The 27,231-nt window shown below is 40.2% G+C and overlaps 1 protein-coding gene across 3 annotated transcripts; it reads right to left on the bottom strand.

Moving 5' to 3' along the window:
* Nucleotides 1–248: 248 nt before the first annotated feature.
* PON2 (paraoxonase 2) lies at nt 249–26,933 on the bottom strand. 3 transcript variants are annotated; one of them, XM_036247170.1, is made up of 10 exons: nt 26,836–26,933; nt 19,091–19,161; nt 12,727–12,782; nt 7,379–7,544; nt 6,719–6,845; nt 5,056–5,256; nt 2,425–2,506; nt 1,558–1,686; nt 755–925; nt 249–271 (listed from the first exon to the last, which is right to left on the bottom strand). In XM_036247170.1, the coding sequence occupies exons 1-9, from the start codon at nt 26,907–26,909 to the stop codon at nt 767–769; spliced, it is 1,065 nt and encodes a 354-aa protein (XP_036103063.1). In that variant the 5' UTR covers nt 26,910–26,933; the 3' UTR covers nt 249–271; nt 755–766. The 3 variants fall into 3 exon arrangements, with proteins under 3 accessions (XP_036103063.1, XP_036103064.1, XP_036103062.1); XM_036247171.1 differs by lacking the exons at nt 249–271; nt 26,836–26,933 and adding exons at nt 11,407–11,498; nt 21,665–21,723 and having other exon boundaries at nt 299–925; XM_036247169.1 differs by lacking the exon at nt 249–271 and having other exon boundaries at nt 301–925.
* Nucleotides 26,934–27,231: the final 298 nt, after the last annotated feature.

The raw sequence follows: 27,231 nt of genomic DNA, 5'->3' as shown, positions 1-27,231 counted from the left end.
CCATTTTATCTCTTCCAGATCCAACATTTAATCTCTTCTTTGTAGGCATGGTGGGCTCCCATTAGGAAGAGGGCTGATGGAACACTCCATACTAACTGGGAATTCGAGTTGCAGTATTTGGTTGATTGTTTTATTTTATTCAAATAAAGAGCTCATTTGCATTCAGCTTTCAAAGAGAAATGAGAAAAATTAACATTGCCATGCCTGCCTGTCCCAAGGAAACGCCACAAGGCAGCAGCCACTTACTTGCCTGTTGTCCCCGAGGACCTGCCTTGAGAATTAAACACAGACAAAATGATAGGATTTTAGTTAGTCTTTAATATAACTCCAACTCCTTTATAGTAAACAATAATGTCAGTGTGAAACACCCAAACATGTTATGATCAGTAGTTCCGAACAGGCACAGTGGTCACACTGTGGGAGCCGAGGGCACGCACAGTGGAAGGAAACAGGACCGGCCCCGTTCCAGCGGAATTCACGATCTGTCCGATGAACAGGTGAGGCTTATTCTGTGCAAAGTGGATTCACTTCACCGAAAGCAGCTTTCTTCTCTCTCCTTTACTTGGCATTTAAGAAAATGGTTCATTTTCCTTTTATGTTAAAAGTGCTAAAAGGACCAAAGGGGCCTTTCTTTCCTGAAATAAAATTAACTATACAAGTCATACACTCCTGGCTAACTTGACTGGTTAAATTCCCTCAGAATTAGCCATTCATAGAAAATTAATTATTGAGAGAAGTTAGCACGCTTGCATACCGAAAGTACAACTTAGAGTTCACAGTACAGGGCTCTGTGATACAAAGTGCCTATGAGTAGCTTCTTGTCATACACGGAGGCCACAGAACTTCCTTGCAGAACAGATCCGTTGTTGGCATAAACTATAGTCACTGCAGGCTTCTCTGACAGAATATTCTGGATGCGGAGAACCTATTCGGGAGAGACAAAGGATTACTACAGAACCACCATCCACTCATGCCAATCCATCACCAATAACCCTGTCTTCCATAATGCGTCAATGATTAAGAGGACACATGCTGTTGAGAAATAACAGTTACCAATCTATTTTAATGTTTAAATTAAAGTACTTTCCTAAACCTTCAAAGAAAGTACTTTCTTAAACCATCTGGTTATTTCATGCCAACGCAGGATTTAGTGTTATTATAGTAATTGAGCATTAATAGAAACACTTCCACACTAATGTGCCTACATCCACACTCCTTTAGCTTGAACAAAAGTCACGTCATGTGGGGAGTTGACAATAAGCCAGGTATTTAAAAAATTGCCAGTATAGCACACAGGGAGGCCACATGTCTTTATAAAAATGCCTTTTGACTAGCTGCTACCATAATTTAATACATCAAAAGATTACCCTTCTAAAAGTATTTGAGCAATGTGAAATTCTGCCAATTACTGGCTTAAAGCAATTACAAAACTACTACCTTAGTTTACTGTATTATTGGTTCAAAAAGACTAAACAAACCATCCCCGTGACAGTTTATTGCTTTATGCGTTCAAAAAGACTTGAATAATTAAGGTTGAGAAATGAAAACTATAAAAACCTGTGATGAAGGAGGATTGTTCGGGTCATAAATAAAGAGCTTCTGTCCGTTAGGATGACAGCCTACCAAGATGTCTCCCGAGGAAGGATCAATAGACAAATTATCCACCAGTGTATCCAACTTGAGTACCTTCCAAATGAAAAAATGTCAATACTTCAATGACATGAGACACTTGATTAAATAATTTAGGGCTAACCTTTCCTGCCTCGATGCAGGTGGGGAAATCACACACATCTCTCTGCTTTCTCCCTTTTAACACCAATATTGCTTCCAATAAGTGTAATAAACTGATTTAGAGTCACTTTGCATCTTCCCTAAAATTAAGAAAGTTAGGGTGATAATCAATCTCTCTAAGAAATGAACTCCTTTCCCCTTAAAAGATGCACAATGATCAGTTAGCACAAAGAACTCATTCAAAGCAAAATAGGAAATTCTTAATCAATCTAAAATATGTGTTGTCAAGCAGGAAGAAAATAATGGTGTGGAACCCAATTTCTACCTTCATTTATTATTGAAAGAACTGACAGCGTGCATAAATCTTCATTTCAGAATTCATCTATTAGTCTTTTCAATTGTGAAAATTCTTATTGGAATTCATCACGTACCATCGGTACTTCATGGAATGGGCTCTAAATCTGATGCAAATATCACTCCCCACCCACCGCAGCAGGTAATCACAGCCAGTCCTCCTGACTGCTTGAACCGCAGGCTTGGCCAGTAACAAGGTGGTGATATTTAAAACCCCAGAATAGCAATACTGGTATCCACATTCTGTTCTAAGTGAGGTATTGCTATAATATAGTATAACTGTAATTCCAAAGTATAATAGATTAATGTCAACTTTATATAGAAAAAGAAATATTTTACCTTCACTTGAGTTAAATTCATATTAGGATGTTTTTCCAAAACATGAATTTCATGAGCCAATATATCAGCAACATAGATGTACCTTTGCAGAAAGGACACACTGGTTAGAGCTCCATGACAGTCATAAACCTTCATTAACACAGTATGCAAGAATAAGTCTTCATAATCTGCCAAGAAATTAATCAATGATGGGCCCTCAAGCAATGCTTGATAAAGGTCAATTTTTATTTAAAAAGTAAGCTTTCAAAATCAATTCAGTGTTCCTAAACAATCACAGAATTGTTAAATTATTTTTCAAAAGGTTTGCAAGGAAAAAGAATATAGGACATCATTTTGAATATAAAGTCTGTAATATTTTCCACTGAAAGGACAATAAAACAGATGTTTGGCTTCAGAAAAAAAAAGCTTTTCCATTTCACAATATGATATGATATTTCTAGGTATCATTTACCTGTTATGGTACAGAACAGAACACATTTTACTAGAATATTTATTAATGCACATTAATACTGAAAAAAATGTTTATTAGCATATTGAAAATTTTAAGAGGAAGAGCTAAGTATCTCTTCAGAACATTCTGTCTAAAGAGCGAACGAATGGATTACTTTACAGTAATTTCACTCATTGAATTGACGGCAACTGTTCTATTGAGCTATTACCACGTGTAAAGCCATGAACTCAGTATTGTAACAGATAAAAACATGAAAAACATACAGCCTTTTTTTCCTGAAGAGTTTATAGTATATTGGAATGACCAGACTGGTTTGTACACATTAAACAAACCATGCAGCATGACTGGTACTATAACTAATACTTCAGGTCTAGAGACTGAAGAAATATCTAACTTGAGAACACAGAAGGGTGTGCAAAGGAAGGGGGATCTGCAGTGATAGGGAACTAGAGACCGGATTTGGGGATCTCAGGACAAAACACCTTCAAGGCAAAAGAAAACATGAGCAGAGGCTCAGGGGCCAGAAAGAGAGAGGCATGTTTGCAAAATAATGAGTTATTTGTCTAAAGCATGAGAAGTATCAAAACAGCAGAAAAGGGAGGTCGGAGTTAGCGTATTAAAGAAATTCCAACCTTTTAGCCTGCCTTGATTTCATAAGCAGTTGGGTTCCACTGGATTTTTAGAATAACAAAGGGGTGTAATAACAAAGGGTCATTCATTCAACAATTACTAAGCCTTTGCTTTGCACCTGGCAGGGCTCAGCATGCCTCACAGATGAAGGAGACATAGCTCCCTCTTTTGGAAGCTCTTAAAGGCTAGTGGAATACAGAAAGACAAACTGGCATCAGCGGCAGAAAATGGAAGTGGACTGAAAACAAGTTGGAAGACAGTCTAACACTCTAGTGGGAGAGAATGAGAAACTAAACCAGGCAGATGTCAGTGGAAAGGAAAGGGGGTAGGAGCACAGGGACAGCCAACACGACTTGCTCACTGTTTAGAAAGAAGTGGGGCAAGAGGAGTTAACCCCTGAAGCCCCTTTTATTATTCTTTTCTAGCCTGAAGGACTGCAGAGTTGGACTCTCAGAAAGATGAGAGTTGGAAAGAAAAACAGATTTGGCTGGAGAGGTTACACTGGGTCAGTTATAGACAATTTAAATGAAATGAGTGCACATTCATTTTCTGTAACCAATCAGAAAAAAGAAATTGCGTCATGAAAATGAAGACAGTTATCAAGGACTGCCAAGTTTATTTCATGTTATATTTGTAGTAGTTTAAATTGTTCCAAAAGCTAAGGCAGTAAAAGGGAAAGTTAATAAAGAATTTAACATCTTTTCTATAGGCTGTGGTGGGCATATAAAAATAGTAAGATAATTAAGGAGGGCAATTTGACAATCTCTATTAAAAATAGATTTAGAGCCCTGGCCGGTTTGGCTCAGAGGTTAGAGTGTCGGCCTGCGGTCCCGAGAGACCCGGGTTCGATTCCCGCTAAGGGCACGTACCTCGGTTGCAGTTTGTTCCCGGCCCTGGTTGGTCATGCGGGTGGCAGCCACTCGATGTGTCCCTTTCACATCGATGTTTCTCTCTCTCTCTCTCTTCCTCTCTCACCCTCCCACTCTATCTGAACAAAAAATGGAAAAATGTCCTCAGGAGAAGATTAAAAAAAATAAATAAATAAAAAATAAAAATACATTTAGATAAGTTTAAGTGGTAAATGAGAAATACAAAATGATTTTTATACAGAACAAACTCTACATATCCATCAACAGATAATTGGTTGAATTAGTTTAGAATCATTCTCATAATAGATTAATATACAGCCCATATAACAATGAGATATTTACTTAAAAAGATATTTACCTGATACTTTGATATGTATATATAAATATGATCCCATTTTATTAAAAATTACATTTATAAAATTAGATTCTACAATATTACCAAAATTTAGATATTATATGTAAACATATAACATATAGTACATATAACTACATAATAAATATACATATACATATTTAGTCATATAGCACATATATATATAAATAGTATATATAATATTCATATACGTAAAAGACCAAAAATGTCTAGTAAGCTATTTGCACACCGGAAAAACAACAACAAAGTGAATTTGGCCCACGACTATGACTGAGAAGAAATGAAGCCACTTTTATAAGGGATCATACTTTTTATCAGGTGAAATATTGATTCCATTAGCCGAATCAAATCCTTCCGCTACCACTTTAACTTCATTTGGACTATAGTAAACAACATTTGTCCAGTGTAAGTTCAAGTATGTTTCCAAATACTTTAAGAAAGGATCAGAGAAATAGTGGTCATTGGTAGCATAGAAGTGTGCAGGTCCAACAGCTATGACATCATTCACACTGAAAGAGAAAAATCACATGTGAGAGAAAATAAAAAGCCAGTTGGTCTCCATATTAAAGATCAGGCATCTAGAAGGTTTACACAGTATGGGCTTTAAGTTTTTGCTAACAGGGTTCCCAGGGAAAGCTCAGCTAAAATCACATGGCTATTGTCATATGCGACCTACTACAAAACCATTTGCCAAAGAACAAATTTGTAGGGTACCAGGTAAGTTGAAGACAGGTCATTTAGCAGTTAAGGCAGGATTAGTATAAAAGAAAAAAAAGGTCCTGGTTCCAACAGCATGTTGTTGTGTTTTCTGACAGCAAGAAATGTAGAATCTCACGACAATATGTAGGGACACAGCTACCCTTAGTATAGATTTGGCTAGAGAGCCTCCTTGGCTGGTGAGCTGGTTGGGAAACCAATAACATTTACCTAGCTTCCATTTACTCAGTTGCTGAATTTTTCTGAGTTTCTCTGCTTAGTTATTAGTCAAACTAAGGTTGACTGTTCAATTTCTACCTGACTCACAAAGCCAACCAGCCGAGAATGAACAGGCACTCAATAAACTCTTGCAGAGAGATGGGTGATGAAATGCCATGGCACAATGCTTCAGGTGGGAGATTTATATGCTAAAAACAATTACATTTTAAAACCAGTTAGGCAAGGGTGTTATTAAATTTAAATTCCAATTACCCGATGCAAAATTTTCTGAAAGAGCTGCTCTCTCCTTTGTTAAATAAAAAACAGAGCTACAGGGTAGGTGGGTCCCCTCTTTCTGAAAGAGCTCCGTCATGCAGAGACTGCCAGGGTGGTATTTATGCTCCTATTTATTATGAAGTGCATTTCTGGAAGAATGATTGGAAGTTATATGCTTCCCTAGATAGGGAAGTAGAAATTAAAAATATCCATCAAGTTCAAACTTTAAAGAGGCAGTAGGTGAATGCATGCTGAGCCAGGGAGGTATAAGATTCTCTTGCAGTCACATTCTCAACCAGCTGTGTGTTCTTGAAGTAGTAGTGACCTACTTCTAACCTGAATCCCTCCACTTCTGTAGGGCCATTAGCCCACAGCGACCACTGGCCCTGTGAAAGTACTTTGAACTAGTCCTGTACAAAGCATACGAACTCCATAAAAAGCAGGCTACTGTGCCTTGACAGGACAGGTATTACGGTTAGTTGGGTGAGGAGTCATCTGAGATGAAAGATGACAGCAAGAAAAATGCTGAGGTTTGTCTTCTACTCCCACAGTGGCCCCGAAGAGCATCTCCCCTGTAGCCTAGCATTTCATCATTTCTCAAGGGAATCCACACAGAACACTGATTACTGTAATGAGGGACATTGACTTTCCTGCTCTACAATGAAACCAGACATACACAAAGCGTGTGTGTGTGTGTGTGTGTTTTAGGGAGAGGATCACCATGAGGAATATCTGAAAATGCTGGAGATAAACTGGAGAATGAACAGAAGGACTAAGTACCTTGGAAGAAGCTCATGTTTGATAGTTTTTAGATGCAAAAGAGAATTATCTTCTTCTTGAAATTTAAAAATTTCCACTGTATTCTTGAATTCCGGGTGGTTTACAACAAAGAGATAAACTGTGTCATCTGAAAAGTTGAAGGAACAGAGTTAATTTACAAGACAACCATAGGACTCTGGGCAGACACTGACATTTAAATACCACAGGCAAGGAAAGGTTAAATGTCTAAGTTGTTAGATGACCTAACAGATCATTCTTCTTCCCTGTCCTTCCCATCACTGTTTGTCTGGTGTTATTTCTGATCATTTGGTCCCCTGACCTTTAAGAAAGAGTGTTTCCCACTCCACATACAGAATTCATGAATAATCTGTTTATAGTTTAATTCAGAAATATAGCTATTTTTTAATGCAATGATCATAGGTATATAAAAAGGTCATGAAATCTAAACATTCTTTCAGATGTCAACTGTTAGAAATTTCAAAATGTAGCATAACTTATAGTTAGCTGAAGAGGCAAATGATCAACTTATTTGTATAAAGAACACAGGAATAATTCATGAGTTAATTGTTCTCTCACTACAGACATGATCTGAGTCTATTTTCCACAGTCATTTACACACCATTATAAGTTTCTTAATGTTGGAAGCTCATCAGCTCTTACCGCTGTCTATGAAGGTGCTGATACCATGTGGATTAAATGAAGCCAAATTAAATCCACGGCTAATTCTTAATTCCAATGCCCTAGGGTTTTCATCATTTAGATCCATCATTAGTATTCCTCCAGGCTTGTCGGGTGCAAAACTGTGGAGTCCTGGACATTTCAGACCCTTTTCAAAACAGAAGGAAAGGTTAAATATAAAGGTTTAAGTATCTTTATAGATTAAAGTGGGAACTATAAATAAATGATAGAGTCTTTGGTTAAAAGCAGTGGCATAAAGCTACAAACCAAAGAAAGCAAAGAGGAGACAATAGAAAATAACACAATTGGGAGCTGAAAAGCTGAAAGATGAACAATAACTGATGTTTCTGAGTTGAGGCAAAAGACTCGGGCAACCAGACGGTTGGTGGACTGGGAGACACCAGGTAGGGCTGAAGGTGGCAATACGAGAAAGTTTATGTACTGACTGTTAATCCTATGACAGCCTAAAGGCCCCCATATGATCCGCCCTGGTCACCCTCTTTCATGATACGCCAACACCCCAAACTCTCCATCTCTGTGCCCTCACCTCCTGATTCTTGTTGCCTTGGCCATACTGGCTTCATTGATGCTCTTCAAACAAACCAAGCACTCTCTCACCTCGGGCCCTTCAAACACCCTGTTTTTTTTTTTTTTGCCTGGGAATGTTATTCCCAATCCTACCCCCAATCCCGCCAAGATCTAGGGCTCTTTCCCTCAACTTCTTTATGTCTGTGCCAAATGTCACTTATTGCCACTTGACATATACACATACATACACAGGAATAAATGGCAGCCTGACTCCACCCTCACCACAGTTACCACTCTCCACGGCCTCACCTTACTTTATATTTTGTTAAAGTGCTGCCACTGTCTGACATGTATGTTCTCTTCCCACTTGGAATGTGAGTCAGAACTGTCTCGTTTGTTCACTGCTAGAACCCAGGGCCTGGGGCAGTGAACGGCGCACAGTCTGTCCTTTTCCCATCGATCCCAAATGTCACCTTCATTACGCACTAGATTCCTGTTTACATATTGGTCTTTTTGGGAACTCATGTTTACTCATATGCCACTTATTAACTGCTATAGCTCTATTTATAAGATATGAGACAGATAAACAGATTTGGCGAAATACATATGTGGCAAGTCCCCGTACGGTACACTCATTGCTGTATCTTCACACAATAGTTTTAAATATTTCTGCTCATTTAATTTTCTGTATAAGTTTTGGAAATTAAGTTGCTACTATGAATAAAACCTTATTATTATTATTATTACATTTTCTATTTGGTTTTTCCTAGTGCATGGGAAAGTCACTGAGTTTTACATGTTCATTTTGAATCCATTTCACTGAAATCTCCTCTTAGAACTAATAGTTTATTGTTGAATCACTTGGATTATTTAAAAAACAGGTAATCACACTGTCTGAAAATAATGGCAGTTTTGTCTTTTTCTCTACCTCATATTTCTTTTCCTTGTTTTGTTGGGTTATGAAGAACTCAAGTAGAGTGCTGATGGTTCTAGTGTTTGAAGGGCATTTTCTTCCTTTTCGAAACATTAATAAGGAAGGCAGTTTGTGTTTCACCACTAAGAATTATGTTTGCTGTAGGTTTCCAGAAAGTTTCCTTCTATTTCTAGTTTTCCTGGAGCTTTTAATCAGAAATCAATGTTGAATTTTATTTAATGCTTGTTCGGCTAAAACACTAAAATGATCAAGGTCTTTTCTCTTTTAACTCCTTTCAGTCATATTTTATGCAAATTTAAGAGTACCAAAAGAAGTCTCAGTTTATGCACAAAATTGGACATAAGAGACATTCTCTCCAACTGAAAAAAAGAAATCTATAAAAATGACATAACTTCAGGCCTGGCAGGGCCGGTAAGAAGAATAAACTGGAATCACGCTGTGGCTACCAGGCAGCCCCACTTCAGTGGGGAATAATCTCTATTCTTATTGATCTCCCGTAAAGAACAGCAGGGTTTCCACGCACAGGAAGCTCTACCAGGGACGGTGATGACTAGTCACGGTTATTTTAATTCTCCCTAACATTGAAATCGGGTTTTCCTCCTTTTAAAATTTTTATTTACTTAAAATTTTTGTTTTCCTTTATTGATTTTAGAGAGAGAAGAAGTGAGAGGGAGAGAGAGATAGAAACATCGACGAGAGAAAACATTGACTGACAGCCTCCTGCATGCCCACCACTGGGGACTGGGCCACAACCTGGGCATGTGTCCTGACCGGGAATTGAATCGGCGACCTCTTATCACATGGGTTGACCGCTCAACCACTGAGCCACACCAGATGGACTAAAATTTTATTTTAAAATTTTACTTATAGTGTGCCCTGGCCAGTTTTGCTCAGCGGTTAGAGCATCGGCCAGCGGTCCAGAGAGACCCGGGTTCGGTTCCCGCTAAGGGCATATATCTTGGTTGCAGTTTGTCCCCAGCCCTGGTTGGGTCGTGCGGGTGGCAGCCACTCAATGTGTCCCTTTCACGTCAATGTTTTTTTTTTCCTTCTCTCTCTTCCTCTCTCTCCCTCCCACTCTATCTGAACAAAACAATGGAAAAATGTCCTCAAGTGAAGATAAATTTTTTTTTTTTACTTATAGCAAAATACACACAAACTTATCATCTTTACCATTTTTAAGTATACATGTCAGTGGTGTTGAGTACATCCACACTGCCATTAAAATCTTCTTTTATACAGTCTATTCTACATCTTCCAATTCCTCATCAAGTGTGATGTTAGTTTTGAGGTGACTCTCAGTCCCATAACTATGGAATAGAATGGGTTGGATGGGCTAAAATGCTTGGGAGAAACAACTGATATGACGTATGAGTTACTTATTTAGAAAGGAGCGTATTCTGGAAAATATAAGTAACAATGCTGAGTAAATTAAAAAAATAAAGTGGGTCTGTTTCTAGATTTGGGGGGGAAAAAAAGTCATATAACCAAAAAAGGATACATAAAAACAAACAAACGAAAACCAGAGGAAATTCTGTTGGCGCAGTTGTAAGATCACTGTGGCGGTAATAAGCCCCTTAGCTGAAATGGCTATAGATTTATGTGCTTCGAGATGTCACTCCAACTTCAGATTTACTCCTAGGGGGAGAAAATCTTGAAATAGGTGCGGACTGGGTTACACAAATCTTTGACACCTCCTTTTTAAAAATAAAAACTAGCTCGGCTGGTGTGGCTCAGTGGATTGAGTGTCATCCCATGGACTGAGAAGTTTGGGTTCGATTCCCAGTCAGGGCACATCCGCGGGTTGTGGGCTCCATCCCCAGTAGGGGGCATGCGGGAGGCAGCCAATTGATGTTTCTCACATCGATGTTCCTGTCTCTCCCTTCCTCTCTCTAAAATATCAATAAAAACATATTTAAAAAGTAAATAAACAAAAGCTAAAAAAGCAACTGCCTTCTACTTTATTCAGGATTTGTGCATTGCTAGTGATGAATAACCTTGACCAGTAGTCCTTGTGTTTGTTTCCTAAGCCTGTAGGCATATGTGCAAGCATGTGCTTCTAAACACACTCTAGAAATATCATTTTACTCATTCTGCGTAGGTTATTAAATAATTTTTTTTTTTTTTTACAACTGTATTTTAAAACTGGATATAGCCGTGGCTGGTTTGGCTCAGCGGTTAGAGCGTCGGCCTGCGGTCCTGAGAGACCCGGGTTCGGTTCCCGCTAAGGGCACGTACCTCGGTTGCAGTTTGTCCCCGGCCCTGGTCGGTTGTGCAGGTGGCAGCCACTCGATGTTTCTCTCTCTCTCTCTGTTCCTCTCTCTCCCTCCCACTCTACCTGAACAAAAAATGGAAAAATGTCCTCGGGTGAGGAATAAATAAATAAATAAATAAATAAAAACTGGATATAAACACTGGTGTTTCTGCCAAAGCCCACCGCATTTCCTCCTTCCCTCTGCTACCAACCAGCTGCTCCCTGGCCTCCACATAAAAACCTCAGGAGCCTGCAGAGTGGTCTAACCTCATTCTCATCTCAGCCGACTTCTCTCACCTTTCTCATGAGTCTGACAACTATTTTATTAGTGTTGTGACTCTCTTCTAAAGCATCTCCAACTTTCACACATCGCTCCTGACCCTCAGAGCCTGAAAATAATGGATGCTGAGAGTAAAAAGAGTGATTACAGGCTGCCTTCAAAGATGGATGCTGCTTCCTTAAGAAAAACTGAACCCATGACGATGCCAAGGACCCTCTCTTCGGCCCCAGCCAGGGAAGAAAGGTGGTCAGAACGTCCTCATCGGCCCACTTCGACAGTTTTCCGATTACAATGGATATTTGATATTTTCCAGTTACAATGGATATGGATATTGATATCACACAGGTCAATCAATTTTAAAGTCCTAATGTATGCCTGTAGAGGTTATTATTTTTCAGTTGATAAGAATTAAGGCACAGTGAAGAGTATAAATAAGCTCAGTTGATGACTTTCTTCTTATAATAGGCTCTTCGGTGGAAAAGAAAAACATTGGCCTTGTCTGGGAAAGTTGGTATATTGTTTGAAAATAAATAAACAACAGCAAGAATATTAGCTCAAAATTGAATAGCAAATGGAAAGCCAGGTAGATGCTCTATTTGAAACAGTATAACATAGTATCGAATATTCACAATAATGCCCCAAATATCCTTTTCAATAACCAACTTTAAAAACACAGATTGCTCAGGAATATTTAGTGCAATGCAGCAGGGACCCAAAGAACAGTAAATCGATTGATAAGGACTTTTTCATCTTTGCATTCAGACAAGTTTGAGGAAATTTCCCAAGATCCTGTTTGTCCTGTCGTTTTATTTTTTCAGAACACATTTATATTTATTTATTTTTCTATGTGACTTTTTTTTTATTAATTAATTTAGTTTTGTTACAGATGTTTCTCCTCCCCCCGACACCCTACCCCATCTACCTCCTCCTCCCCCAGCATTGTTGTCTATGTCCATCGGTTATACATACATGCATATACGTTCTTTGGTTTATCTCATCCCTCCCCCCTCCCCCTCCTCTGAGGTTTGTCAGTCTGAATCTTACTCCTTTCTATGTCTCTGGGTCTATTTTGTTCATCGGCTTATTTTGTTCATTATATTCCACAAATAAGTGAGATCATATGGCATTTGTCTTTCCTTGACTAGCTTATTTCGCTTAGCATAATGCTCTCCAGGTCCCTCCATGTCATCTCAAAGGATAAGAGATCTCTCTTTCTTACAGCTGCATAGTGTCAGAACACATTTTTAACAGGGAGGAGTTCAGAAGAGAAGTTACTCCTCTGCCAGCCTCATCACTCCCTCGCACCTCCTCCGTGGGGCTGGGAAGAAGGCACTCACCACACTGAAGAAAGCCAGGCCGTTGGGAAGTATGTCGATATCTTCAGCACCAGTTTCTGCAAGTTCAAGAAACAGATACATGTCACGTCCAGATTCTGTTATTTGTTAAACAGAGCATAACTAGCACTCTGTTTACTTTATCAGTGTCTGCTGCATCTTTAGGAATGGTTCCGTTTTTTGTGTTTTTTTTTTTTTTCCCAAGGAACTCCTCTCTTCAATAAACGTCAGTCTAAATCCCTTCCTGCAGTGAACTTCTGACTTTAAATGTTAGATATTTTATGTTTACTCAAATCAAAGTCAAGTAATCACCACATTTCCAACGATGATACAGAAAAAGTTGACATCTGCACACTCTTATGATAAAATCCAGATGTCTGTACAAAAGTAATTGACATCAGGGGAATATTACTTTCAGAATGAAGGGCTCCCGGCCATTTAACCGTGCAGACAGCCTTGACCCTCTCTCTGCTCATTCAGTCTGAAGCAGACATTTCTCTCATTAGCAGAGATAAAACACCTGGGATTACATAGTCCCTCTTTAAAAAACAATGCCTGCTTGTTCTCGTGAGCAGAGAAAGCTTTCTGTTTAATCTTTAAATTTAGGCTTTAAATTACAGGGGGGGGGGGGGGGGACACACATCTCGCAAAAGAAAATTAATGAAAAATACCAGGCAACTAGGCCAGTTGAAGCTTCTAACGCTTGTCTCTGAGGCAGACTACAATTACTATTGATTGTTTATTGATTGTCTGCAGTATACTCCACACAGCACAGCAAATAATTAGACATCAGACCTTCCCAGCAGTCTCACTGTGTAAATTCCGCAGACAGATAATAGACCCAAACACAAGAAAAGAGGAATAAAAATGGCTTAGATTAAGCCAAATCATGACATTCTTTGAGTCCACAAAATCCAATCTTCCCTTTCATAACCTTTCCATAGGATTTCTCCAAGATTATTTTCTAGGTTGTCAAAAAACAAACAGCATCTACTTGGCCATTTTGGTTTTGATTCATGAGTTTGCATTTGGCTAGTTGTCTCCAGTGTTGCTGGCTCTAACACAGTAGAGAAAAGTAAAAGAAAATAAAAATGCCAAGAACTTCACTTTGTAAAGATGATCCATCTGCCTGTTCCTTAGAAAGGAGATATATATCAGCTTCAGTACGACATAGTGAAAACACTTTTAACCTGAGGTCTGTGGATCCCTAAGAAGCCAAAATGGGTTTCAGAGTCTGTGAATCTTTTGAAATTCTATGCTGTATGAAATGTCTTCTGTATGTGCAGATGAGAAATTTTCTGTGAAATGGGTCCTGGGCTTTCAACAGATTCTAAAGGATCTGTGATACCCCAATATGGTTAAGAACCACTAGGCTGCAGTCCCAAGGTGGTTCTCAACTGGCAATGAGCAGGGACTAGGGAACTCTACGCCACACACACACACACACACACACACACACACACACACACACAGAATTCCAATCCAAGTTTGCTTTCTGGATCCATTTAGTAGGAGCTCAATTAAAATTTGTAGTTCCTGAAAAATTATTTAAGATTGCTTAATTTCAATGTGTACATGCTTACACACAGATAAAAAAGATATACAAAAAAATAATGTTTCTGTGGATGGTACGAGTGTTGAGTGATTTTCATTTTCTTCTTTTTACTTTTCTGTGTTCAAAAATTTCTACAAACAATGGTATTGCTTAAATAATCAAGAAAGAAGAATGTTTTTGAAAGGTATTTTTATTTCACTACATTATAACTTCTTTATGTTTAATCCATGGCCTAATTCCAAGGGGGAAAAAGTCTTATCTGTACTTTCTTTTGAAAATTTTCCAGTTCTAGTCTTGGACCCAAATGGAAGCCACATGGAAAAGTGAGTCATGTTGCTTCATTAGCCTTTGTCCCAGGATGACCACATGGAGCACAGGCAGCCACTCACTAAGCCACTTACTTATCTTTGGATGATCATGTAAGAGGAAATATATTTCTCTCTTTTCGAAGTTACTTATTGTAACTTTATAACAGAAAATTAGCCCTTGCCATACCCAATAGAGTATCCAATACATAATGTTATCAGATACAAAAATATTTCTACAGCCATTACTACAATAGGCTTTCATCATCTCTTATCATCGCTATCATCTCTTTGGTGTGATTACTGAAAGGTAGTCAATGCTGGAGAAATTTTTTTCTCCAATAATAAAAGTAGTAGTAGTAGTAGCAGCAGTAGTAGTAGTAACTACTAACATATATTGTTTACCAAGTATCAGTCTCCTGCTAAGTTAAGTACTTTATATACATTATTTCATATACTTTTCATTACCCTAAGAAGCAATATCATTATCTCTTATTTTAGAGTAGAGACTATAGAGACTTTGAAAGGTTAAACAAATTATTCAAGATCACAGACTGGAAAGCTGGGACTCAAATCCTTTTGTTCTGACTTAAAAGCACACAGAAAAAGAAAATGCAACCTAGCATTTAATGAACTTTCATCAGAGCCATCCCCTGGTTCCTCTCTACAGACAATTCACTTTGTAAATGCAACTGTGGTCAATTTCATATGTTGGCTTCCCCCCCGACATGTCTGCCTCCAATCCTCCATGCCTCCTCGTACCAATCTGCGTCAGAGGTGGCCAACCGCTCGCCGGTATCCATATTCCCCTTGTGCCTTAGGCAACACAGCAGCAGAGGTGTCCTGCCCTTTCCTGCTGGTAGATGTGGTCACTTGCCTAAGTTTAGGTTCATGGGATGTGAGAGTACAAGATGTATGCAACTACTAGGTAAAACAAAGTAAAACTAATATCCGTGTGAATTTGTTTTCTTCCCCTTCCTGATGGGAGGTGGCAATAACCACAGTTCTAGTCTTGGACCCAAATGGAAGCCACATGGGAAAGGGAGCCATGTTGCTTCATTAGCCTTTGTCCCAGGATGACCACACGGAGCACAGGCAGCCACTCACTAAGCCACATACTTATCTTTGGATGATCATGTAAGAGGAAATACATTTCTCTCTTCTCGAAGTTACTTATTGTAACTTTATAACAGAAAATTAGCTCTTGCTATACCCAATAGAATATCCGATACATAATATAGACTATTATTTTTCTACTTTTCTACTTTACTAGTCAGCTGTGTGTATTAATCACTCTGGGAGAGTGATATTAGAAAGAGAATTGCAAATTCTTAATCTCTCTGAGCCTTGGGTCCTTATCTGTCATAAAAAAAAAAAGGAAAAATATATCTATATTTCATAGTAATGGGTTTTTATTGTTTTCCTATTCATAGGCAGACTGTAAAGTACTCAATGACAAAGGCTACAAATTTTAATGCTTAAAAAAAAAAAACCTCCCAAGCAGCAGTTGTTATAAAGGTCTTGATTACTAAGTATATAAAATTGTTCATTTACTCAAGAGAGACAATACATTCAAAATTTTGTTTTAGTCCACGACTCTGAATACCAGCATTTTCACAAACATTTAGAAAGTGTTTTAAACTTTCAAGCCTCGACTACAGTTAACTAGTTCTTGTCATTATAATTTTTATTATTTAGATATTTATACTAGGTGTGTAAAAGCTTCCCAATGTATCTGTCTGTAAAACACATTGGGAAGGAATACAAAAAATAGAATAGTGAGCTCACTTTCTGTCCCACAGATGGTACACATCCTATATAATATGTGGTAGATGATTATTATTTATTAAAACAGAAAGACATGATATGATATATGATATGATATGATATGATATGATATATGTATAAAGTATCCAAGAGTTGCAAAGAGTTCATTTCGTCATGGTAAATGTAGCATTGCTCTGTGTGTATTGATGGGGTGAAGGGGAAGGGGGTAGTGGTCTTACCTTACCTCTTGGAGGAATTACTTGGCCTCAAGTACATGGCTACTACTGTTTCCAAAGTGGAAACTGAAAATGAGAATCTCTCTATCCTTGCTGCATACCGTAAGAAGTTGCTTTTGCCCATATGGGAAAGTATGCCCAGCACACTGCTATTCCTTGTAATCAAAGACCACCAAATAAGCAACTGTTGTTAAAAACACATAAGCACAAGCTATTATTAACCATTATGCATCGCTAACATAGCATTCAACAAATGTTCATCCAGTGTGTGCTAACCGCAGAGCAAAAGCCAAAAGAAAGAAAGAAAAGGCACAATTCTAATTAGATCTAAAAATGTATCCCAAATGTACTTCTAATCACTCGTCGTCTTCGCTCGGTTGCCTTTTGAAGCGCCTCGGAGGCATTAAACACTTCACACGAGGGGCCATAGGTGACACATTTCCTCATTCTTTCCAATTCCAGACAGCAGCTCACACACATCACAACATAAAGGTCACAAACACAGACAGATGCTTGTTCAGAATACAAATGTTGTTGGGCTTGTTTTTCTCTGAGGGGCCATCCATCCCAGTGAGTTGTAACAGCAACAATTTGGCAGTTTGTCCTGTGCTGTGTCTGGCTGTGCCCTAGTGTCTACTCTGAGACTTGAATTCACAGAAGGCGGGCTTCCCAAGGCCAAGGGCTGCTTAATAATTTGACGATTATTAACTCAGGGGACAATAGTAATCTTAAAGATCACTGTGTCAACCTCCCAACCTTGTACAACATCCCTCCTTAATGACATCTGGCTTCTGCTTGGTGACCAATTCTGAGGGGGCTCTTTGTGACAGCAGCCAGAAGGCAGCATGCACGGCTGAGTTTGCTGGGATTCCCAACACCCTTCATTCCAGAACTGTCTGTATGCTCCAGCACGGATCTGGTCCATATGGTATTTGATGCCGAGTTTGTATCTTCCTGTGAAATGTCTGGGCAACTGAAACAAAGAGAAGCCCCAGGAGGAAGAAGGCAAGGAGTCTGGGTGAAGACAGACAGGACTGGGGAGAGCAGGGATGCAGTGACAGCAAAGGGACAGAGCACGTAGCAAACAGGTGCGTAAAGCAGAGGCGAGGAACGGAGCCAAATGAAACTCTGAAGGGGAAAAGGCTCTCTGGAAACCGACAGGGTTCACAAAAATGAAGCCTTCTTGTGTGTGATCAAGAAAGGTCACTACACTTTTGTTTTTGCTGAAAGAGCCTGTGAACCCTGTGTGGAGGGAATGTGGTCATAAACACGAGGCACTGAGTTGCTGAGTGTTGCCAATTCATGGGCAATACAGCAACGACAGTGAAAACTTGAAACATATATGCTAACTGAACCACAATCCCACTGGTAAGGATTTATCCCTCCAGACAAACAAATGCAAGAGCTACACATACAATGATGTTCACTGTAAAACACTGCAACCATCCAAATGTGCATTAAGAGGGAAATGGTTAAATAAAGCATGGTACATGTAAACACCAAAAACAAGGTAGAGCCACGTGAGCTGATGTGGAAAGCTGTCTGCACTGCATTCGGAAAGAAAACAGGTTGCAGAAGATAACCTCACACTAAGATGCCATTTGTGAAAAAGAGATATACACATGTTTCCCTGATACTGAGTTTTTTACAAATTAAAAGCAAGACCCTCTGCTAGTAAAAAGACTACAATTCACTTTATGGCAATACTCGCTTTATTGCGATGGTCTGAAACCCAACCAGCAATATCTCTGACGTGTGCCTGTATTTGCTTGCATTTGCAGTGGCAATATCAGGAAGGATAAAAAAAACAACCTTTACCTCTGTGGTTATTTCTGTGGGGAATAGAGTTGTTGTTGTTGTTGTTTTAATTCTCACCTGAGGGTATTTTTCTATTTATCCTCAGATAGAGTGGGAGTGGGAAACAGAGAGAGAGAGAGATTGGAGTATTGATTGAGAGAGACACATCAGCTGGATGCCTCCCACACAACCCCTACCAGGGCCGGGGACCAAATCACAACTGAGGTACGTGCCCTTGGCTGGAATCGAACCTATGACTCTTTGGTCTATGGGCTGACACTATAACCGCTGAGCAAAACTGGCCAGGGCAAGATTTTTGTTGAGAGATTTTTATTTTCTATTTTATAACTTCTTTTCCTTCTCTCTCACCTCTACTAGCTGACTATTGGCTAATGGAACACAGACCTCCATGGCCACACAGAACAAAGAATACAGACTTTACCAAAATAGTTTGGAAATGTCACTGAGCAAGCAAGCAAGCAAGCAAACAATAAACAGGATTTACAAATAATTAATAAATTACAGTGAGACCGAAAGAGAAGAAGAGGTGCATGAGATCAAAAGAGGATGGTGAAAGAGGTTTTGTTGATCTAATGTGATGTTTCCTCTGATAAACAGTAATTGCATGCCTAAATACTGTTAATGAGTTTCTGAATGTTGGTGGCCAAACAATGGAAGGTGTATGACAAGCATTTTCTCATCCTTACCGATGCCTTTAATCAAGTAGCAGTTTGGAAGGTCTACGGATTCTATTTCAGTGGAGGCTTTAAGTCGATTCCTGTTTAAAAAAAAAAAAAAAATGCATCTGTTTATGTATTCCCTGCTTTGTTACAGAAAGGGTTTCAGTGGCTTATAGCCATACACAAAACACAGCTTAAATCTAAAGCAGAGAAAAGAGAAGGTAGAAAGACAAGGGGAGGAACATAAAACAGCAGCAGAAATGAAGTTAAGATAACAACGCATACCCCAAAGTTCTATAGGTGAATGCGGGTTGTAAAAGAAAGTCAGGAACTCAACAAATAAAACTTCGAATGCAAGTTCCTACGCAAATATGCACCTGGCCCCGGTTCACAGGTCTCACAGCTCTGCCGTGGTGGGAAGAGCTCCAGGTGTATAACAGAAGCCCTGCCTTCCCTCCGCGGACCCAGGGGAGCCAAGAACTGCTCAGGCTCGCTGCAAAATGACACAGTGACTGAAGGGAGGCCATGAGATAACGGCATTGTTCTGAGCCTGGCATACAGAAGACACCCCGAGAATAGTTATGCAGGTCCCATCCCTGGGATAATGAGTGTTGGAGTGAGAAGGTTGGAGACACCACTTACTCTGGCAAAACTGCTTGGTGGTGTTTCATGAAAACTAAAGTGCAGAATAATGAGGCAATTTCGAGGTCTAATAAAGTAGCTTCTCGATTCCTTCCTACCCTAGAGGAGGCCACAAAGCAGGCTGGGCAAATACATCTGGAATCTGTTGTTTTGAAGGCCATGTACTATATGTTTCCCTTTCCTTTCTCACTGTCTCACCTTCCCTGTCTGTTCTCTACAGTCATAAATAATAACAACAGAGCAGAAGAGTTTACATTTTTCAAAGTGGTTCATGCACCCACACATTTAGGAGACCAAAGGACGATTTGCTGTTTGTCTCTCCTATTTATTTCCTTGACAGCTTTTGACTTCTGGATACTGAATATGGGGAAGGCTACTGGTTTCTCAACAAAACCAAGGGGAAAAAACAACAACTAGGCCTAGATAACTCAGAATCACCAACGGCTGGTGGCAACTACTACATATCTTGGCATATATAAAGTCTCTAATTAAAGTGTTCATCGGTACATATTTGAAAACACAGAATTCAAATCGTGTTACATTTCTTGAAACAATATAGCAATAAAAAATAAGTCTATAAAATATATGGCTAAAATAAAAAATGAAAAAGAAATCAAATAGCAACGAAAATTTAAAAATAAAATACAGTAACTCTCACATTTGTGAGTTGCAGGGGTGATTTAAAGGGGAAAACAAGTATATTTAGCCTGATGTCGTATTAGTAATACCAGTGATGAGGATGCTGTTGTTACTTACGGGGGGACAATTCTATGTGATGTCCCTGGGTGAAGTAATTTCTTAAAACAGCCCTAAGAAGTAAGTATCATTTTTCCTATTTTGGAGATGAGAAAACTGACTCAGAGGTGAAGCGACTCTCCCGAGGTTCGGCCCCCAGCTGGGAGGTACCACGCAGGGGCAGTGCTCTCGTCTGCTCTTGTACATTTCTGAGAAAGGAGGGAAGAGAGCTGTGATTCTCCCAACAGGAAGACTGCATGAACACTGCCGAGCCAATCAATCCCTACAGGCCTCGGTCTTCTTCACATATGAAGTAATGAGTCTAAATGTCCTCCTAGGTTCTGCTGACATTGTACGATTCCAGGTGTAGCCATGTCAGTAGGTCACAGCTGCGGTTTCCAGTAAGTGCCTGTGTCGCTTGTTTAGGTGTCAATTTTATACAACTTAGTATTATGCCCATTTGGCTGTACAAAAACAGGGGTAATGATGATTACCATCTACCTTTTTCAAAGATAAACTATATGAATAAAATCTAGATGTGTCTGAACACTTGAACATGGGGCTTTTTTCCAGAGTCAACTTAGTTTGCATAAATAACTGATGATTACACTCTGCTAATAGGGCAATCTTCATCAACTAGTGTCATTGTGCAGTATCATCTCTCGATATGCACACTGCCTGCTATTAAAACTGAAGAGTTATACCAGGGCTGTGCATAACTTCTAGTTAATCAAATCATGTTTTCTTGTCTTTATGATAAAAGAAAGAGAGAATTTCTCTTCCATCCTTTAGGATCCTTCAAGTATCAAATTCTTTCAGTAGAGAAAATGCAAGGCTTTTTGTGGGGCAGAACCACCCGTTTTGCTCATTGGGGGACCTCTGTATTCCAGGTGCAGACATGTCAGCTGGCAAACCTCAAGTTATTCTCACCCCGTTTCCTGAAACTTCTCATGGCAGGCAAACCGAACACTTGCTTTCCCAGCCTCCTTTGTATTTCGGGATAATCATATATCCTCGGGTGAGGAGTGACAAAAAAAGAAAAAAGAAAGAAAGAAAAATGAAAAGGCAGACATAAGAAGAGAGCGAATGGGCACCACTCCTCCCTTCTTCCTGATTTGACCACACGTGCAGTGCTTGGGACTACAGCAACCATTCAGCATCCTTAACATGGCAAGCTGAGGTCACAAAGCCTCTAGCAAAGGATCTAAGAACAAAAATAAGTACCTTGTTCCTTTATGGGATCAGTGACTCAACGGACAAGCTCTAAAACGACTCACCTACATGTGAGAAAAATAAGCCTCTCTTTGTATATGCTGCCATTAATTTGATGTATGTTCTTGCAGCTGAAAGCACTTCTAACTGATAATACATTTAAGAAGTTTGGGGAATATACAAGAGAGAGCGATACAAACTTCTCTGGACTAGCAAATTAAAAAGCCTTAATGCATTTATGCTAAAAAAAAAAAAAAAAAAAAAAAAAGATAAATGGTACAAACACAAATAAATGATATTTTTGCTATAGCCTGCTGCTCCCTAACACGCTATATCCATAGCATGCTAATAAATGGACTAGGTCAGATGATATGGCTATTTCCACTCTGCTGTCCTGCAGACATTGCTAATCAATCACAGCACTCTTCCCTGTAACCCAGAGCTAGCCTCAGACACAAGGTTCCAGGCAACCACTACCAGTCTATTAAAGTGGAAATTGAAAATGAAAGCTATTCGCCTTCTCTGTTCTAGCTTCCTTTTGTCTTTCTCACTTTCCTTTCTTTTTCATTAAAATTTGGTTATTTTCCTTTTAGTTACAAGTACATGACAGGTGTAATACAGGAAAGAATATATACTGCTTTCCTTCAACTGGCCGCCTCCTACATGCTCCCCACTGGGGATTGGGCCCACAACCTGGGCATGTGCCCTGACAGGGAATCGAACCAGCGACCTCTTGGTGCATGGTTTGATGCTCAACCACTGAGCCATACCTGTCAGGCTAAAGACATCTTTATTTAAACCTCTAACTGAAATTGAGCATTTACTTTGGTGATGAGTGTAGGCAACAAACCCCAGAGCTTCTACTAGCAGTACCCAAAATTCTGTCACTAATAGAAATTCCAGACATTGTTACATCACATGTCAGTTGTGATAGACATCTCAAAATATCATTTATACTCATCACTACTTCAAAATATCTATTAGATATTCAATTAACTCTAGATCTCTGTAAGGCTTTAATAAAGGCCATGTTTTTATTGTATCATACATTAGATTTTTAAAATATTTTGGCAATAGTATTCAAGTATTTAAATGAGTGTTAACTTATACAGTGTTGAAGTTTGTTTTGTACTCCCATGTATTTTATTTTATGAATTTGGAAACACGATCCTGAGTGTCAAGGCTCCACCTCATGCTGAAGGGATCGATGCCATAAAAAGTCTACAACCCCCGCTTGCACATCATTGTCATCATGGTCATTTTACCGAACATTTACCATGCGTCTGACATTGTTCTAGCACTTTCCGAGAAGGACCTCAATTATTTTTAACTGCCACACTAGGGAGCAGGTAGGATCATTATTCCCATCCTACAGATTAGGACACTGAGACACAAAAAGGTGAAATAAAAGGCTAAGGTCCAAATAGTGGAGCTAGGAAATGAATTCAGGCAGTAGCCTCAAAGCATGAGCCAATAGTCGGCACCATGAAACTGATCAATATTCTTCCACGCAGGAAATGGCAGGACCCATCCAGAGTGGAATGCAACAGAGCCATTTAGTTACTCTCTTGCCTCACTGGGTGGCAGCAGTAAGGGTGCACCAGGCTGTGGTACCAACAAGCCTTGACTAAACTGGAACAGTCTTACTACCAGGCATTACTTTGTTCCATATCTCGCAGCCTTTGAATTTGCAAGCGACTGGTGGGGCTTTTATCTACATACAGACTTAAATGCGGACAAACTGGGGCTTTATCTTTTATATACAGACTTGCAAAACCCTTTGGAATTGACCCCTTGGGCTCCTGTAATGCTCGTACTTACTAAGAATTTGTGCTTAGGCGCGGAGCTGGGAAAAATCTATTCCAATGGCAGAGAAGCTCAGAGGCTGCGGGGGAACTGGGTAAAGGGTATTTGGAATCAGAAGACCTGGCATAGTGTACAGGTTCAACACTAATTACCTGTTGAACTAACTGGTTAACCTCTCCCAGCCGTAAGTTTTTACACGTTTAATAGAGAAGGGAAGGCAGATAAGACTGAATGAAGTCAGAAATGTAAAAAAGCTTACTTTCCAAATGTCAGTAAGTGTAAATTTGGTTTAATATAAAGAACTTTGACACTTGTGACACAGTAGTCACACAATAAATGATAAGAAGGATGTTGATTTAAGAAAAAAGCCTGACCCTTCAGAAGTATTCGGAAGCAGACCGGATAGCTACTTACAGGAGCGATCGTAAAAGGTGTCAGACAAGAAGCAGAATGTTCAGATGCTTGTTTCAGGGGTTCCTGCCCACACACAGGTCTCTGATGCACGAAAGTCTCATGATTCATTGCAAGGTGTGTATTTTGCAACAGGGAACAAATGACCTGGGGATATCTGTGTACTTCTAGTTTCCCTTTTATTGTTCAACCAGAGAGGAGTGGAAAAGTTAGGTGTATTATGCCGTCCTCTCTTGGGAACCTTAGCCAGTTACAGTTCAGAAGGAAAGAGACAACTTTGATTCCAATTATCCATCTGGGACATACTTATGCTAAAAAAATTATTCATTTTTTTATTTGAAATTCAAGTTGAAATTTAAGTGGGCACCCTGGGGGAGAAAAATAACTTTAGTGCCAAAGTACCATCTCTAAAAATGGAATAATGGAACAGCAGGTACCAGATTACAGCAAAAAACAAACCCCCAAAACCCTGTTTTTTGAAGAGCCTTTCCTTATGGGGAGGTGGGAGCATGCACTCTCCTAAAAAGACTAAGGATATTAAAGGAGAAACATTATGTATGCAATTGAGCATGCCACCAAACTCTGTAAACAATAGGTACTTGATATTCTAAAATCATAGAGTCGCCAGATAAAATACAAGATGCCCAGTTAAATTTGAATTTCAGATAAGTAATGAATGATATTTTAGTATAATTATGTACCAAATATTACATGGGATATGTATACACTAAAAAAACGATTCACTGTTTATCTGAATTTCAAATTTAATTGGGCATCCTGTATTTTTATTTGCAAAATCTAGCCACCCATCAGTCATCACAACATTCTCACATCAGCCGATTTGGGGCTTCAAGTATCCAATGAAGTTACCACCATATAAATTCACTGCTCAGTAAAGTGTATTATAGTCACGTCTTCATAAAAAATAAAAAAAAATAAAAAAATGCATTAAATTGCAAATTACCTATCAGGTGCATTCTATGTACATAAGCTTTATTTACTTTTTCTTAGGTTTACAACAATGACATTTATCATTTAAAGGAATTTAAATGTAAAACCTTAAGATTAGCAAGATGAAAAAATTGTTAACTGAGAAAACTTCAACTTGTAGTAACACTGGTGATTTGAAGTTTAGGGACAATTTAATAAGCTTGTGAATTTTGATGGTCTTGCCTTGGAAACTGAGAGCTGGTCAGATCATACAAAATCATCCAACTCAAATTAAGGTTAACATGTCCATTTCCTGCCAGTAAGTGAGCCTCCTCCAATCCTAACTACCTTACCCCACCCCCACAACACACACACTCACACACTGTTCCTCATCCTTGTATCCCCTTATCTGCAGATAAAGCTACAGCTACTGGACAGTAGAGTTGAAAAATGGTATCTATCACCTGTGACTTCTCCCATTTCTGGGGTTCCAGAGTTTGGGCCCCTATTATTCTCTCCAAACTACTGCAGTACCTTAACTATTTCCCCCGTGTCTATTCACTCTCTATTCTAGTACTTCTCAACTCTAACTGCACATTAGAATTATCAGACTTTTTAAAAATAAAAAATGCACATGCCTGGCCCCACCCAAACGAACTGAAGCAGAACCTATAGGGTACAGGCCCAACCTCAGTCCTCCAGCAGATCCGAACATATAGCCAGGATTCAGAACCACTGCTCTGTTCCCATCCAACTTCCAAGTTCATGTCTACCCAGAACAACTGATTGTGCTTTACGTGGTTTAATAGGTTCCTGCTGTAAACAAACAAATAAAACACACAAAAACATACAACAGACATCAACAATTCCCCTTTGCCTATCAAAGCAGGCCCCAACTTTGCAACATATTTAATCATCTCAAATCTATCCTTCCCCCCTCCACCACCACAATTCTGATACCTTTATGCTCCCCTCAAATTGTTCTATCACTAATCTCCAAACTTCTACACCATAATCCCCTGGTTCAAGCTGCTCTCTCCATATGGGATGGGATTTCACCCATCCCTCAAGGCCAATGTCCAATGTCTCTTCCTCCTGAACTCTACCTTTTGGGGGATGTAATATTTCTTCCTTAAGCCTGCAGGGGTTAGTTGTACCTGCCCTGGACATCCTAATATAAAAATATAAAATGTATATATATTTTTAAATGTTTTTCTCCTGCCCTGTAATAAAGTAAACTCCTTAAGGGTAAGACTGCACTTTATTACAGGAGCCTAGGAAAGCACTCCAGACACAGGAGGTGCTCAGTATTTCTGGAACTCTTTTACAAGAGGCTTACAAAATTTGAGTTGGTACGTTGGGAACGATGATGTCTACCCACCCGTGTTTTTTCATTATCACTAAAATGTGAGACGGGCTAGGCTTGTACTGCCTGGCAGTGTGGCTTCGGGTTCCCGATGAAGAGAGAGATAGGAAGTGAGGTAAGACCAGTAGCTGCTCCGTGAGAATCTTCCACCCACCCACCAAATGAGAGCTGCTGCAACTAGGCAGGGCAGAGCCCCGAACAACTTGATTCAAGGCAGGGCCCGGTTTGGGCAACCAAGAGAGGCAGCACCAATGACCTGCAATGAACCTGTATAATTCAAGTTTCCACGCATGAGGAATCATTTTGTTTTCAAGTGAAAGCACTGAGGTCTGCCCCGAGTAGTCCCTGCAAAGCACACTGGCTTGTCCATCTGGGGAGGGAGAACAGAACTTCGGGACGTTCAAGGGTTATAAACTTTCTACAAAGTCTCGAGATTCAGCCCAGGCTGTGCTGGGTTTGCTGGAAGCTGGGAGCGGAGTCGGGAGCGGGGAGCGATCAGAGTGCCCCACGCGCCGTCCCGGGGCTCCGAGGAGCCCTCCGGGCCTTCGCCCCTCCCGCAGCCGGAGTCTGGGGACGCGCGGCCGGGCGGCTCCGGGGAGGGCGTCCCGGGGAGGGCGTCCCGGGCCGGGCGGGCCGCGCGGAGGGCTCGGTCCCAGAGGGCCCCACTTACCTGAGCGCCAGGAGCCTCTCGCCCAGCAGCCCCAGCGCGATCCCCAGCAGGCTCAGGCCCACCAGCCGCCCCATGGCGCGGGAAGCAGCCGCTCGCCCGCCCGGCTGGGGAGCACTGTGGGCGGCGCCCGCCTCCGCTCAGGGCCGGGGCGCGCTCCGCCCCGTCTCGGCCTAGGCCGGCTCCCGGCTCTGGGCGCTGCGGCGGCTCCGCCCTCGCCCGGCGCTGGCCTTTGTCACCACCGGCCTACCTCCGCAGACACCCACCCGGGACCGGGACCGCCTGCCCACGCCCCCGGTTAGGCAAAGGGCCTGACACCGAATCCCTTCCCTTCCTTTCCCAAACCAACAACCCCCCAAGACACTTAGGCAGCCCGCATATCTTTCTGGTTTCCCTGGT

This window comes from Molossus molossus, unplaced genomic scaffold (assembly GCF_014108415.1).
Source record: "Molossus molossus isolate mMolMol1 unplaced genomic scaffold, mMolMol1.p scaffold_m16_p_7, whole genome shotgun sequence".
NCBI classification, from domain to species: Eukaryota; Metazoa; Chordata; class Mammalia; order Chiroptera; family Molossidae; genus Molossus; species Molossus molossus.
Note: the sequence above shows the minus strand (reverse complement) of the source record. Positions and strands in the feature narration are given on the sequence as shown.